This window comes from Herpailurus yagouaroundi, unplaced genomic scaffold (genome assembly GCF_014898765.1).
Source record: "Herpailurus yagouaroundi ecotype Mexico unplaced genomic scaffold, PumYag 100, whole genome shotgun sequence".
NCBI lineage: Eukaryota > Metazoa > Chordata > Mammalia > Carnivora > Felidae > Herpailurus > Herpailurus yagouaroundi.
In genome coordinates this window covers 26,907,030-26,923,418 of record NW_024412391.1, presented here as the reverse complement: position 1 = coordinate 26,923,418, position 16,389 = coordinate 26,907,030, and the positions used below count along the sequence as shown (strand labels likewise).

At 36.1% G+C, this 16,389-nt stretch overlaps 1 protein-coding gene across 2 annotated transcripts in view; it reads left to right on the top strand.

Annotated features, from left to right (window-relative positions):
• The window catches only part of CFTR (CF transmembrane conductance regulator), a 187,169-nt gene that overhangs the window by 97,674 nt on the left and 73,106 nt on the right, over window positions 1-16,389 (top strand). For both annotated transcript variants that reach the window (XM_040472161.1, XM_040472160.1), the window contains exons 13-15: window positions 1,064-1,150; window positions 2,633-3,353; window positions 6,052-6,180. In XM_040472161.1, coding sequence (XP_040328095.1) covers window positions 1,064-1,150; window positions 2,633-3,353; window positions 6,052-6,180 — 937 coding nt within the window. The remainder of the gene's footprint in view (window positions 1-1,063; window positions 1,151-2,632; window positions 3,354-6,051; window positions 6,181-16,389) is intronic.

Genomic DNA, 16,389 nt, shown 5'->3' with positions numbered 1-16,389 from the left:
TGGAGCCTGCTTGGGATTCTCTCTCTCTCTCTGCCCCTCCCTGCTCATGCTCGCTCACACTCTCACTCTCTCAAGATAAATAAACATTTAAAAAGTTTATTTTTTAATTTATTTTTGTTTCAAGTTTTTATTTCAATTTATTGAAATAAAAATTTATTTAAATATGTTAGCATATAGTGTAATATTGGTTTTAGGAATAGAATTTAGTGATTCATCACTTACATATTTTTAACTTAAAAAATAAAACGGATATGGGTGTACATTTTTGTTGTGAATTATTTATCCTTTCTTGTTTGGAATTCTTATAAATATGGTACAGAGACTGAAACTACATGGAGCAAAATCCAACAGTAATATTACAGCCACAATACCAAAATTTTTTGGTAGCAGTCAACACTGAAAGACACTTAACATTTCTTTTTATCTCATGCTGCTATTTAGTTGCTGTCTCTGACATTTTATAGCATTGAAACAGTCCATTTTCTTTTTTTTTTTCCCACCAACATGCAAGATCTTTGAGGGCAGGGACTATGTAATTTTTACCACTGTATTCCCAGCACATAGCATGGTTCTTGACTCTAAACAAATACTATTATTAAAGATTTTCTTTTTTCAAGGTAGTATTTTAAATTGTATGGTCTGGTGTGATTCAGTTTGTTAACTTCTGCTAGTTTATATCATTTACATTTAACAAAGCCAGTTTAATCATTCTTGAAATGTTGTGAAAACCCATAAAAATCTTTTAAGACTTACCCTTTTGATTCTCATTTAAAATTATTTGGGGGCGCCTGGGTGGCTCAGTTGGTTAAGCGTCCGACTTCGGCTCAGGTCATGATCTCTCAGTCTGTGAGTTCGAGCCCCGCGTCAGGCTCTGTGCTGACCGCTCAGAGCCTGGAGCCTGTTTCAGATTCTGTGTCTCCCTCTCTCTGACCCTCCCCCGTTCATGCTCTGTCTCTCTCTGTCTCAAAAATAAATAAACGTTAAAAAAAATTAAAAAAAAATTATTTGTACTAAATGGCATGAGATATTTAAAAATATAATTTAATTTCCATTTTCTTTTTAGAGCAGTGTACAAAGATGCTGATTTATACCTGTTAGACTCTCCTTTTGGATACCTGGATGTTTTAACAGAAAAAGAAATATTTGAAAGGTATGTTCTTTGAATAATTTATAATGCTCATGCCATGCTAAAAGAGAAGAAAGCACAACTATACCATCATAGGTGACATTTTACCCTTGAGAAATATGGCCACCATTGTGGTAGAATGTGACATAGCACTCACCCAAATCTGATTTTCCCTTCACAGTGAAGACTCAAAATCACTTCCATTAAAACCTGTTCTGACCACATAGTAAACCAATTTCTTCCATTGCTATTGTCAAAACAATCACTATCTATGTAGTTTTTACATTATTATTGCCTTGTGGCATATATTATTTTAAATGGTTATTGTGCTTAACATTTTTACTTTTTTGTGTTAGTATTTTATTCTGTCTTCTCCTTAGATAGGATGTCTCTTAGAAAGTAAACAAGCTGAATGTTTTAACGTAGGTGAATGCTCAGACTATATACCTCAATACTTTCTATAGAACCTCTTCCTTGGTTACACAAAACTAGGGATTTTCATTTTATTGGAGCTCCTACTAGGGCACAATGTATGTAAAGTTCCTAAGACGAACAGTTTTACAACTTGATTTCAGTTTCAAAATGATTTCATGAGCTATAAAGTAGTTTATTAAGAGAATTATTATACTTTTCTGAAATAAAGATTTTAAGCAATGAGGATGTAGAAGTCTATGTCTATAAAATGGCTGTATTACCCCTAGAAGCACCTTTCCTACAATTTAAATTTAATACCTAAGATTTTTACAATCCTGTAATTGTGATAAGTAACTTATTACTAATATACACTTTGTTAGCTACATTAGTATGTTAAAGTATAATCTAGAATGATGCCTCTTTTTATACAATATATAATGTATTAATATCTAAAAGAAAGTGGTCTCTCTTAGATGGTTCTAGTCAGGATTTACTTTTAGACTAAAGGGAAATTATATTAGAGGAAGGTTAAATTTATTATTCAGTTCTCTGGTTTGTTGCTTTTTTTTTTTTAATAGATTAGTCTTAATATAAGCTCTTGAGAACTAAATTTGTGGCCATCTTAAAATGTAAAAGGAAATTAATAGAAAATGTAAAGAACAGGAAAGCTCTGACATTTTAGAAGACACAGAATTGCATACATCCCTCTCCCCAGGGATCTTTAAAGGTTATCTAACAATTCTCTCATTTTCTGTATGAACAAACCAAGACACAGAGGGTTGCCAATTTGCTCAAAGTCCAACATTTATTTAATATCAGATATTTAATTTCACTCTAGGTCTGTTAACACTCAATTTTATGATTTAGCATACTCTAATAATTCAGTAATATATTTCATGCTGTAATAATGAAAGAGGCACCAAATTAATTGCTATTTTTACTTTTAGAGGTATTTTAAGTATAATAGTGACATTGTATGATAGATGTTTTACACAAGAATACATTAATAAAATGTTACAATGCAATATATAGACTTGTAATAAAATTCTTATACAATTGATATCTTATTTTTATCTTTTTATATTCTTAAAGCTGTGTCTGTAAATTGATGGCTAACAAAACTAGGATTTTGGTCACTTCTAAGATGGAACATTTAAAGAAAGCTGACAAAATATTAATTTTACATGAAGGTAGCTGCTATTTTTATGGGACATTTTCTGAATTACAAAATCTACGGCCTGACTTCAGCTCCAAGCTCATGGGATATGAGTCTTTTGACCAGTTTAGTGCAGAAAGAAGAAATTCCATCATAACTGAGACTTTACGGCGTTTCTCATTGGAAGGAGATGCGGCAGTCTCCTGGAATGAAACAAAAAAACAATCTTTTAAACAGACTGGAGAGCTTGGTGAAAAAAGGAAGAACTCTATTCTTAATCCAATCAACTCTATAAGGAAATTTTCAATTGTTCAAAAGACTCCGTTACAAATGAATGGCATCGAAGGAGATCCTGATGAGCCTTTAGAGAGAAGGCTGTCCTTAGTTCCAGATGGCGAGCAAGGAGAGGCTGTCCTGCCTCGAAGCAACATGGTCAATGCTGGCCCCACACTTCAGAGACAAAGAAGGCAGTCTGTTCTGAACCTGATGACCTCTGTGAACCAAGGTCAAAGCATTCACCGAAGGACAGCAGCATCCACACGAAAAATGTCACTGGCCCCTCAGACAAACTTAACTGAAATGGATATATATTCAAGGCGATTATCTCTAGATAGTGGCTTGGATGTAAGTGAAGAAATTAATGAAGAAGATTTAAAGGTATGTATAAATTATCAGTGGTTTTTTGTTTGCAACAGAGTGCAACTGAGTGAAATGCAGTATATAGTGTGATATAAAACTTACTCAAATAATGGGTTTAAGGTGGAGATTATTTTAAGATTCAGAAAGCCCAGAATCTATAAATTATATAAGCAACTTCAAAATGTACAAGAATGAACTATTTCCTTTGGCCATGGGTGTATCTCTTCCTATAAAAAATAACGTAAGGGCTAGTATTGGGTCCTTTACTAGGCCAGTAATCAATTAGAAAAATTATAAATTATAATGAATCTGCTTTGTTACTACCTTAAAATCTCTGTGGAAAGAAGTGGAGTATAAATAAATATGTAAACAAATAATAGCTTCAGTTATTTAGAGGCCAAGAAGTATTTCATATGCAAGTAGTCTATGTAAGGTATGTAAGCATCTAGTCTCTTGACAGGACTAACTCACATTCTGGCTTATACGTCAGTCTTTCCTTAATTTAGAGTGGGCTTTCTTTTATCTTTTAAATTTGCTTTGAAGTTTGTTCTCTGGACAGATTTCTCTTAAAGAAGGTTTATGAAACTCAACATATACTATGCCAACCTTCAGGTAGAAAGCCTTTTATATTACGTTTTAAAGAATAAAATGCTTTTATTCTTCAAATAGGAAGCAATATACAAGAGGAGGGGTTTTGTTTATTGTGTTTTGGGTTTTATTAGAAAAATTCCTCAAGTGCCTTGGATGAATCAGGCAGCATTTTAATGAATTGCCATATTTAGTACATAGATCATTTAAGGGTAGTATGATTTTGGTTAGGGTACAAGTCAGTTCACATCTTTGGACCAATTTTTCCTCTTCTGTAAAATGAGACAACAGCAAAGGTGATATCTAAAATACATACTTTCAGTATTTCTGTAATTTTACAAAGGTTTTCTAAGGGATAGTTTTTCTGTATGGTTTCATATCAATCTGAATGAATTTCTCAAATGTAAGCCTATAAATTTAGTTGTAAAGAATGATCTCTGTAACTGATATAGTTCCTTTTAAAAAAAAAGTTTATTTATTTATTTTGAGAGAGAGAGAGAGAGAGCACGTATGTGCATGTGCATGAGCAGGGGAGGGGCAGAGGGAGAGGAAGAGAGAGAGAACCCCAAGCAGGTTCTGCATTGTCAGTGTAGAGCCTGAAGCAGGGTTCATTCCCAGGACCCTGAGATCAGGACCTGAGCTGAAATCAAGAGTCCAGATGCTTAACTGACTGAACCTCCCAGATGCCTTGATAATAGTTACTACTTACTGATCACTCCTAATGTCAGTCACCCCACTACCCTAGAAAGTACATATCTTCATTTACAGATTAAAAAACCCCTAAAGTTTAGAGAAGTCCCGCTGCCTAAACTCAGGCAGCTCCCAGAAAGTCAATAGTGGAGCTTAGATTTAAATCCAGGTTTATTTGTTTCCAAAAATCTTTACATCTTAGTCAAATGCTCTACCACTGAGCTATACCCCTGAAAAGTCTTTACATCTAATTAGTTTGCTATGTTCCGATTTCATAGGAACCCCTTTTAGAGTTCCTGGGGATTCTCTTATGAATTTTGTTGACTTCAAAAGAAACATAAGTATCTTTTCCTTTGGTACTATCTGGAACTGCTCTTTCTCAAATTTTCGAAATGCCTTTACCAAAGGACAAATAAAAACTTTCAGGGAGGGGCACCTGAGCGGCTCAGTCGGCTAAGCATCTGACTTTGGCTCAGGTCATTATCTCACAGTTTGTGGGTTTGAGCCTTACATCGGGCTCTCTGCTGTCAGCACAGAGCCCGCTTGGGATTTTCTAAATCCCTCTCTCTCTGCCCTCTCCTGCTCATATGTGTTTGCAGGTGCTCACGCATTCTCTCACTCTCTCAAAAATAAATAAACATTGAAAAAATATTAAAAAAAAGATTTTCAGGGAAATATACTGAAGATTAGAATTATATAACAAGTCATGGGGCGCTTGGGTGGCTTAGTCGGTTAAGCATCTGACTTTGGCTCAGGTCATGATCTCATGGTTCATGAGTTTGAGCCCCACATCGGGCTCTGTGCTGACACCTCAGAGCCTAGAGCCTGCTTTGGATTCTGTGTCTCCCTCTCTCTGCCCCTCCCCCACTCACACTCCTGCTCTCTCTTTCTCTCTCTCTCTTTCTCTCTCTCTCTCTCTCTCTCTCAAGAATAAATAAACATTAAAAAAAAAGTCATATCTGGAAAGAGAGAGGAACCTTCAAACATCAGCTGGCCTTCATGTCTATTAGCAAACTTCTATAGCCAACAAAATTCCAAACTGTTTGTCCGTGGAGCCCTGAAGAAATAAGTTAAATCAAGAAGAGTTCTAGGAAAATTCAGTTTGATGGTGCAATGTATTTGATAGAAGGTGTGACACTGTTAAACATTAAAATGGTGAAATTGTCTGAAGCTGGTACAGTTATATAATCAGTGATATACTTCCAGAATTTTGAAAACTTACAGCATTTCTCATTTTTCAAAAAGCTGTGTTGCTTCAGTGGACATTATACTGGTTATAGAGTGACATCACACATGTCATTCATAGTGGTTTATATTTGTTGAAATTTGTTTACCTAGGAATACTAGTATTCCTTTATTTCCAAGATTCAAAAGAAAACCACGATGGTCGTGTGAAACGGTGTTGTCTCCTTGTAGTAACCATGATTCTTTTTTTTAGGAGTGCTTTTTTGACGATGTTGAGAGCATACCACCAGTGACAACATGGAACACATACCTTCGATATGTTACTGTCCATAAGAGCTTAATTTTTGTGCTAATTTGGTGCTTAGTTGTTTTTCTGGCTGAGGTAAGAATTTTATGTTGTAAAATATTACTGTGATTTAAAGTTACATTAAGAATAGTTTGGAAGGGTATATACATAGATATGCACACACATACACATACACACATAAATATATATGTATATTTGTAATTTTAAATTTTGTTTGCTTATTTAGTCTTTAGAGAGAGTGTGAGGAAGGGAAGGGCAGAGAGAGAGAGAGAGAGAGAGAGAGAGAGAGAGAGAGAGAGAGACACAGAATACAAAGCAGGCTCCAGGCTCTGAGTTGTCAGCACAGAGCCTGACATGGGGCTCGAACTCATGGACCATGATCGTGACCTGAGCTGAAGTTGGATGCTTAACCGACTGAGCCACCCAGGCACCCCAATATATTTGTAATTTTAAATTACATAATTATATGTATAGATTCATATAATTCTTCTATTGCCATTTTACTCTTTCATACATAGCATATTTTATATATGCTCTTTATATATGCTAGGATTATCTCTCTTTCCATATATTGTATATATGCTCTTTATATATGAAGAGCTTTTAGTAGAGAGGTTCAAAACCTACAAAAAGAAGAATGGATTTATATACATTATATGGATTGAAATTGAACAGTGAAAATTATTCTGTACTCAGTTTTAAATTCATTTGACTCTAGATATTGCATTTTTGAATATGTAAGTGATGAATCACCGCCTTTAAATGACTTTGTCTTCACAGAATGAAATATGTATTAGTGGCTTAGTAACCATATGAAACAATCCTTTCAGAGATCCAGATCGCCCTCTTGCTTACAGAATTTGTCTGTATTCAGCACCACTATCTTGGTCTCTTTGCCCACCCCTGCTGTCCTTCACAGCACCACATTAAAAAAACAAGGGAGGAAAGTGCAAACAGCACAGTAGGCTGCAAGTACAATCCCATGAGGACATAAGAAGTTCTCAAAGCTGGATGGTGGATGAGGCTTCTCTCTAAATGAGGAACAGCCACCTAAATGCCAAAAGGGGCCTGGCAGAGAATGTCTGTGGGCGAAGTGGCTTTGAGGCTGAATGGAAAGCATGTACCCTCCAGTTGTCTACTGGGGCCAACTGAAACCCGGCACCAGTAAAGGACTTATCAAGAGGGAATTTAAGATCATTTTTGCTAAGTCTTTGTTTACTGAGATAAGATGGAAATCCAGGGTTTTTTCTGTAAAATTTTCCTATTTTTAAATGTGGGTAGTTGATTAAATAAAAACAAACTAATGAAACACTACATGGGCCCAACAAAACACACATGTGGATTGGATTCAGCCTGTGAATGACTATTTACTCTAGATATTTATTTCAGGGAACACCACTGGCTGTGCCCTAATATACAAGCTAAATCTAACATACAGGTCCATACTGTCTTCAGGGAAGGAGTGACTCAGGTGAAGAGCCGCCTCTCCTGAGGCAGTATAAATGTACATGTAGTTGAAACCCAATCTTACAGCTACATGTTTTTTCCTATTGTTGGGATATTTCTAACCTCAGTGAAGGGGTCTACATAAAATATCATCACTTCTCCCTGATCAGGTAAGATAGTGTTAAGTATCTTAAGGTATATAACAAAAAGTTGTGCATACTATTTCATCTGTAAACCATCAGTTTCCATTTGATCTTTAAGTTGTGGTGGTATCTCTTTTTTTGCCCCATCATTTAAATTAATAAACCAAATGGAAGCTTGATGTGAGTTGCAGTATAGTACAATACCAACTATGGCGTCACACTGACTTGGCTGTGACCTTGTGTTAACACTATGAAACGGAGCAAGGTAGTTAGCAACACTGAGCCTCAATTTCCTCATCTACAAAATGGCAACTGCAAAATGTGGCATGCCACATTTAATCTCAAACCAGCCTTTCATGACTGTTGGTGATTTAAACCTCTGCATCTAAAGGTCACATTCTTAATTGTCCTCAGTTTATAGAGTTACATGTTACATAAGAAAAAAATGGGCCTATCTGAATGTGGTGATGATTTATTTTAATGTATAGGACCTTTGTCCTATGCAGCTCCATGGAATTGAACTTATGTACCTTTCAAAATAGTGTATAATTAATTAACTAATTAGTGGTTGAGCTCTGAGCTGCTGCACATGTGTATATTATTACTAGCTCACTTAATCACGAAGATAGTGGTCTTTTGTCTTCAAGCTAGAAACTAAATTGCAAGACGATATAAATTATTAGTGGAGCTCCCACAGTTATTGCAAAAAAATATCTTTTAGATGGGAAAAAAAAATTGATAATGCCATTTTCTAGGCAAGAAATAATATAATGTGATGAGACTTTTTGGCCAGTGTCCTGGGACCATTGTCAATGAACTGGCTCTCAAAATTTTGAATAATAAAACCTTGGTGATAGTAGACAAATAGCAATTGTTTTAATTATGTGCACAGTTATAAAGCTACATAAGTCATTCACTAATGTTCAGAATTCTGTCAACTTCTTTGAATCAAAATTTACACTTTTTCTTCTAGACTAAGCTTCTTAACACCAGTGTGCCCTTTTCTCGTTAATATTGACGTATCTCATTAGTATTCATCATGGTACAGATGCTAATCCAGGAAGATAGTTTAGTTCTTTTAGTTCATCATGATCAGAAAACCTGAAGAAGGTTAAGATATTTCTTCCTTAATGACAGTGATTTATCCATTTTTAGTTTTCAGAGGCACGATACTTCAATTTAGATTTTATGATTTTATCGGGTTGGTTCAATATGCTTCCCATTTTTATTCAGAGTGCTAAACTGAAAAAGACTTGTTGATTTATTCAGTTCGTTACTATATATCATTAATATGTTATTTTGATAAGGGAGTCAGTCTACCTTTTTATTTTTATACCATTTTTTCTACTACAGAGCACTATTTTCTCTAAGTTCTTAGATAAGTTCAAGGATATTGGCTATAAAATTTCTATTATGTTGGTCTTTCTAGTGCTTCTGCTTAGCAGTGCATTTACTGAGTAGTTAGAGAAGAAATGCAAATAATAGAGTAGGAGACAGTTTCCTGCTTCTTACAACAACCAGAGGGGATTGTTGATTGGAGTATTTCAAGATCCTATGTTTAGTGTTTTCATTCTGTAATTTTGTAAAAAATATTTATTTTACTTTTGAGACAGAGACTGCAAGCAGGGGGAGGGGCAGAGAGAGAGAGGGAGAGAGACAATCCCAAGCACAGAATCCCAAGCTGACAGTGCATAGCCAGATACAGGGCTCGAACTCACAAATCCTGACATTGAGACCTGAGTTGAAATCAAGAGTCAGACGCTTAACTAATTGAGTCACCCTGGTGCCCCTCATTCTGTAATTTTTAATAAATGTGTCACAGTACTGCTGTATCCTATTTCTTTATGATTTATCTTCTCTTTGTTAAGAAAGAAGCCCTGACTGGATTTACATTCCTAGTGAAGTGGACATGTATTATACTTCCATAATACTTCTGCTATAAATGATTAATAATCATCCTTTCAAAGCAGCTTTACTTAGCATGGGTCTGTGTTTTAGGGCATGATTTGATCTGCGAAGCATTGAAATCTATGTATTAAGTCATGACAAGGTGTCACTTTACTATTACTGCCTGCCATTCATTCAGCCATATACTCATTCAACACATATATTTGGAGTTCTTGTAATATGTCAGGCATAATTCTGTGTATATGTGTGTAGTGAAGAACAAAATGAAACATACAGGTGGAATACACGAATGCACTTATGTTTATAATGTTAACACAATACTTATAATGTTGTGCTCCATTGGTAAAAACTCAAAATACCAGTAGTAGTTTAATAGGCATTCACTTACACACAGATCTCATTTCATGACTTAGGAGGTAGCTCTGAGTTATGTGTATGTAAAAACTTGTAGAATGAGTTGATTTGGTTTTAACTTTACATAACATGACACGTCATCTGCTTTTTCAAATGTGTTGTCTATAATTTTCTCTCTGTTGACATTTGTGTTTTTAAGTGTCCTCTTATTCATCCATTCCTTTATTTATTAAATACAGATTTATTGAGTGCCTACTGTTTACCAGGTATTGTACTGGGCACTGGTGATACACAATGGTAGAGAATAAATGGCTCTTTCCTGCTCTTATGAAACACATTCTGAGGGAGGAGATAGACAATAAATGTGTTTGGATGGAAATAATCACAGAATGTGATAAGCACCAGAAAGGAAATAAACAGTGATGAGCGAGGGGGGCTGTCTGAGAAAATGACATTTATTTGACACCTAAAAGATAAGGAGTCAGACATGTAGAGACTGGAGCAAATGCAAAGGTCTTGGCTCTTAAAAACTGAGAATAAACTGAGGGTTGATGGGAGGTAGGAAGGAGGGGAAAGTGGGTGATGGGCATTGAGGAGGGCACCTGTTGGGATGAACACTGGGTGTTGTATGGAAACCAATTTGACAATAAATTTCATATTTAAAAAAATGCAAAGGTCTTGGAAGAGTTTGGTCAATGATGGAAATTAAGAGGAGGCCCATAGCTGGGAGGTGAGAGGGAGTGGGAGAGGGAAGGGAGTAGCAAGTGATGATATTAGAAAAGTAGACAAGAATGAGATTTGTGGGACTATTGACTATAGTAAAGAGCTTAGGTTTTATTTTAAATGCAGTAGGAACATCCAGAGTGTTGAGAACCTTAAATCATATTTAAAGGCCTCTGCATTTATTCTGCAGTGAAATAGTCTGGAGTTCTTCATGTAGAATGTTGGAATTATACTTTGTTTGGTCATATTCACAATTTTTAGCCTTTTATATACCTGGCCTTATTACATCGCCCTTGGCAATTTTCTTCCCTTTTGCACTTATTTTCTTTAGTTGTAAAAAATCAGACTTGTATCTGGCCATGTTATGTTATGGTGGGGTTCCTCACAGGTTCTTGCTCTTGCTTAACATTGCATCTTCTTTTTGAAACCATACTGTTAGAGTTTTGCTACAGACACAATCAACCTTTATCTATCATGTCTCCTTAGATGTTTACTAATTCATTTAGCAAATAAGTATTTCAAATATAGGCATTTGCCTTCTTTTTCTATATGTATATGTTATAATGTTCTACTCCTACACTCCATGGTGTTTTTTAATCATGTAGACAAATTATCTACATAATTTAGATTCTGACCTATTTACTAAATACTGGCTACTTCTTTTCCATCTTGGGATCATTTGCACAGTTCATGAATTATTGCCTTGGTCATTCACGGAGCTGTCCTTAGAGAATTCCATCCTCAGATTTTAGATACCCAATATGGATATATAATAAACACTCTGTGTACACCCTTATGTAACTAATAGTTATTATAATCTATGCATGCATTGTCCAATACAGTAGTCACCAGCAATGTATGACCATGTAAATGAAATGAAATTTAGTAAAATAAAAAAAAATTAAAATTAAATTCCTCAGTCATACATACTAGCTACATTTGCAGTGATCAACTGTCCTATATAATAAGTGGAAACAATGTTGAACAATGCAGATATAGAACATTTTTATTGTTATAGAAAAATCCTTTGGACAGGGCTTATTTAGACTGTACTGTTTTCTATGTGATAAGGAATGAAGTGTAAAACCCTGAAAATTATTTTTTTTATTTTTTGTTAACATTTTATATTCATCTTTTTGAAAGAGAGAGAGAGTGAGAGAAAGAGAGAGAGAGAGAGAGAGAGAGAGTGAGTAAGTGGGGGAGAAGAGAAAGGGAGGGAGACACAGAATTTGAAGCAGGCTCCAGGCTTTGAACTGTCAGCACAGAGTCCAATGTGGGGCTTGAACCCATGAACTGAGAGATTGTGACCTGAGCTGAAGTCAGATACTTAACCAACTGAGCCACCCAGGCATCCTAATACCCTGAAAATTAAAAAAAAAAAAAAAAAAAAGACCTTTTGCTTTTACCTTTTAAGGATCCAGGACTCTACCTCTATCATAAACTGCATGAACTTTGTAACTTTGAAATATGTTAGAAATTAAACAATAGAATTGCTTAATTAATTGTTTCTATATGCCCCCAAATATCTGTACTAATGTCATTACATCAAATCCTTGGACGTGGTTTTATTCCAGTCAACAAAAGTAGTTTGGGTTGGTAGTTCTGTGTCTCTGTCCACTAGTGGTTTCTATTTACAAAAGCCAGTAAGCAATTTAATACTACACTGATGAGACCAGTTCTTTAGGAAATTGCTTTGGTTATTGTTCATTAGTAAATATGATAAAATATTTGTTTCTGGGATTTATTCTTGAGAATGTTGGCATTGCCAGCAACATTGACACTCCTTTATTTTTTTTTCAATATATGAAGCTTATTGTCAAATTGGTTGCCATACAACACCCAGTGCTCATCCCAACAGGTGCCCTCCTCAATTTCCCTCACCCACGCACCCTCACCCACCCTCCCCTCCCTCCCACCCCCTATCAGCCCTCAGTTTGTTCTCAGTTTTTAAGAATCTCTTATGCTTTGGCTCTCTTCCACTCTAACCTCTTTTTTTTTTTTTCTTCCCCTCCCCCATGGGTTCCTGTTAAGTTTCTCAGGATCCACATAGAGTGAAAACATATGGTATCTGTCTTTCTCTGTATGGCTTATTTCACTTAGCATAACAGTCTCTAGTTCCATCTATGTTGCTACAAAAGACCATATTTCATTCTTTCTCATTGCCACATAGTACTCCATTGTGTATATAAACCACAATTTCTCTATCCATTCATCAGTTGATGCACATTTAGGCTCTTTCCATAATTTGTCTATTATTGAAAGTGCTGCTATAAACATTGGGGTGCAAGTGCCCCTATGCATCAGCACTCCTGTATCCCTTGGGTAAATTCCTAGCAGTGCTATTGCTGGGTCATAGGGTAGGTCTATTTTTAATTTTTTGAGGAACCTCCACACTGTTTTCCAGAGTGGCTGCACCAGTTTGCATTCCCACCGACAGTGCAAGAGGGTTCCCGTTTCTCCACATCCTCTCCAGCATCTATAGTCTCCTGATTTGTTCATTTTGGCCCCTCTGACTGGCGTGAGGTGATATCTGAGTGTGGTTTTGATTTGTATTTCCTTGATGAGGAGCAACGTTAAGCATCTTTTCATGTGCCTGTTGGCCATCCGGATGTCTTCTTTAGAGAAGTGTCTATTCATGTTTTCTGCCCATTTCTTCACTGGGTTATTTGGTTTTCGGGTGTGGAGTTTGGTGAGCTCTTTATAGATTTTGGATACTAGCCCTTTGTCCGATATGTCATTTGCAAATATCTTTTCCCATTCCGTTGGTTGCCTTTTCGTTTTGTTGGTTGTTTCCTTTGCTGTCCAGAAGCTTTTTATCTTCATAAGGTCCCCATAGTTCATTTTTGTTTTTATTCCCTTGCCTTTGGGGATGTGTCAAGTAAGAAATTGCTATGACTGAGGTCAGAGAGGTCTTTTCCTGCTTTCTCCTCTAGGGTTTTGATAGTTTCCTGTCTCACATTCAGGTCCTTTATCCATTTTGAGTTTATTTTTGTGAATGGTGTGAGAAACTGGTCTAGTTTCAGTCTTCTGCATGTTGCTGTCCAGTTCTCCCAGCACCATTTGTTAAAGAGACTGTCTTTTTTCCATTGGATATTCTTTCCTGCTTCGTCAAAGATTAGTTGGCCATACGTTTGTGGGTCTAGTTCTGAGGTTTCTATTCTCTTCCATTGGTCTATGTGTCTGTTTTTGTGCCAATACCATGCTGTCTTGATGATGACAGCTTTGTAGTAGAGGCTAAAGTCTGGGATTGTGATGCCTCCTGCTTTGGTCTTCTTCTTCAAAATTACTTTGGCTATTCGGGGCCTTTTGTGGTTCCATATGAATTTTAGGATTGCTTGTTCTAGTTTCGAGAAGAATGCTGGTGCAATTTTGATTGGGATTGCATTGAATGTGTAGATAGCTTTGGGTAGTATTGACATTTTGACAATATTTATTCTTCCAATCCATGAGCACGGAATGGTTTTCCATTTCTTTAAATCTTCTTCAATTTCCTTCATATGCTTTCTATAGTTTTCAGCATACAGATCTTTTACATCTTTGGTTAGATTTATTCCTAGGTATTTTATGCTTCTTGGTGCAATCGTGAATGGGAACAGTTTCTTTATTTGTCTTTCTGTTGCTTCCTTATTAGTGTATAAGAATGCAACTGATTTCTGTACATTGATTTTGTATCCTGCAACTTTGCTAAACTCATGTATCAGTTCTAGCAGACTTCTGGTGGAGTCGATCCGATTTTCCAGGTATAATATCATGTCATCTGCAAAAAGTGAAAGCTTAACTTCATCTTTGCCAATTTTGATGCCTTTGATTTCCTTTTGTTGTCTGATTGCTGATGCTAGCACTTCCAACACTATGTTAAACAACAGCGGTGAGAGAGGACATCCCTATCGCGTTCCTGATCTCAGGGAAAAAGCTCTCAGTTTTTCCCCATTGAGGATGATGTTAGCTGTGGGCTTTTCATAAGTGGCTTTTATGATATTTAGTATGTTCCTTCTATCCCGACTTTCTCGAGGGTTTTTATTAAGAAGTGTTGCTGAATTTTGTCAAAGGCCTTTTCTGCATCGATTGACAGGATCATATGGTTCTTATCTTTTTTTTATTAATGTGATGTATCACATTGATTGATTTGCGAAGGTTGAACCAGCCCTGCAGCCCAGGAATGAATCCCACTTGATCATGGTGAATAATTCTTTTTATATGCCGTTGAATTCGATTTGCTAGTATCTTATTGAGAATTTTGGCATCCATATTCATCAGGGATATTGGCCTGTAGTTCTCTTTTTTTACCGGGTCTCTGTCTGGTTTAGGAATCAAAGTCATACTGGCTTCATAAAATGAGTCTGGAAGTTTTCCTTCCCTTTCTCTTTTTTAGAATAGCTTGAGAATGTAGGTATTATCTCTGCTTAAATGTCTGGTAGAACTCCCCTGGGAAGCCATCTGGTCCTGGACTCTTATTTGTTGGGAGATTTTTGATGACTGATTCAATTTCTTCGCTGGTTATGGGTCTGTTCAAGCTTTCTATTTCCTCCTGATTGAGTTTTGGAGGAGTGTGGGTGTTTAGGAATTTGTCCATTTCTTCCAGGTTGTCCAATTTGTTGGCATATAATTTTTCATAGTATTCCCTGATAATTGTTTGTATCTCTGAGGGATTGGTTGTAATAATTCCATTTTCACTCATGATTTTATCTATTTGGGTCATCTCCCTTTTCTTTTTGAGAAGCATGACTAGAGGTTTATCAGTTTTGTTTATTTTTTCAAAAAAACAACTCTTGGTTTTGTTGATCTGCTCTACAGTGTTTTTAGATTGTATATTGTTTATTTCTGCTCTGATCTTTATTATTTCTCTTCTTCTGCTGGATTTAGGCTGTCTTTGCTGTTCTGCTTCTATTTCCTTTAGGTATGCTGTTAGATTCTGTATTGGGGATTTTTCTTGTTTCTTGAGATAGGCCTGGATTGCAATGTATTTTCCTCTCAGGACTGCCTTCGCTGCATCCCAAAGCGTTTGGATTGTTGTATTTTCATTTTCGTTTGTTTCCATATATTTTTTAAGTTCTTGTCTAATTGCCTGGTTGACCCACTCATTCTTTAGTAGGGTGTTTTTTAACCTCCATCCTTTTGGAGGTTTTCCAGACTTTTTCCTGTGGTTGATTTCAAGCTTCATAGCATTGTGGTCTGAAAGTATGCATGGTATGATTTCAATGCTTGTATACTTATGAAGGGCTGCTTTGTGACCCAGTATGTGATCTATCATGGAGTATGTTCCATGTGCACTCGAGAAGACAGTATATTCTGTTGCTTTGGGATGCAGAGTTCTAAATATATCTGTCAAGTCCATCTGATCCAATGTATCACTCAGGGCCCTTGTTTCTTTATTGACCGTGTGTCTAGATGATCTATCCATTTCTGTAAGTGGAGTGTTAAAGTCCCCTGCAATTACCACATTCTTATCAATAAGGTTGCTTATGTTTGTGAGTAAATGTATATTTGGGGGCTCCTGTATTTGGCGCATAGACATTTATAATTGTTAGCTCTTCCTGATGGATAGACCCTGTGATTATTATATAATGCCGTTCTTCATCTCTTGTTACAGCCTTTAATTTAAAGTTTAGTTTGTATGATATAAGTATAGCTACTCCAGCTTTCTTTTGACTTCCAGTGGCATGGTAGATAGTTCTCCATCCCCTCACTCTCAATCTGAAGGTGTCCTCAT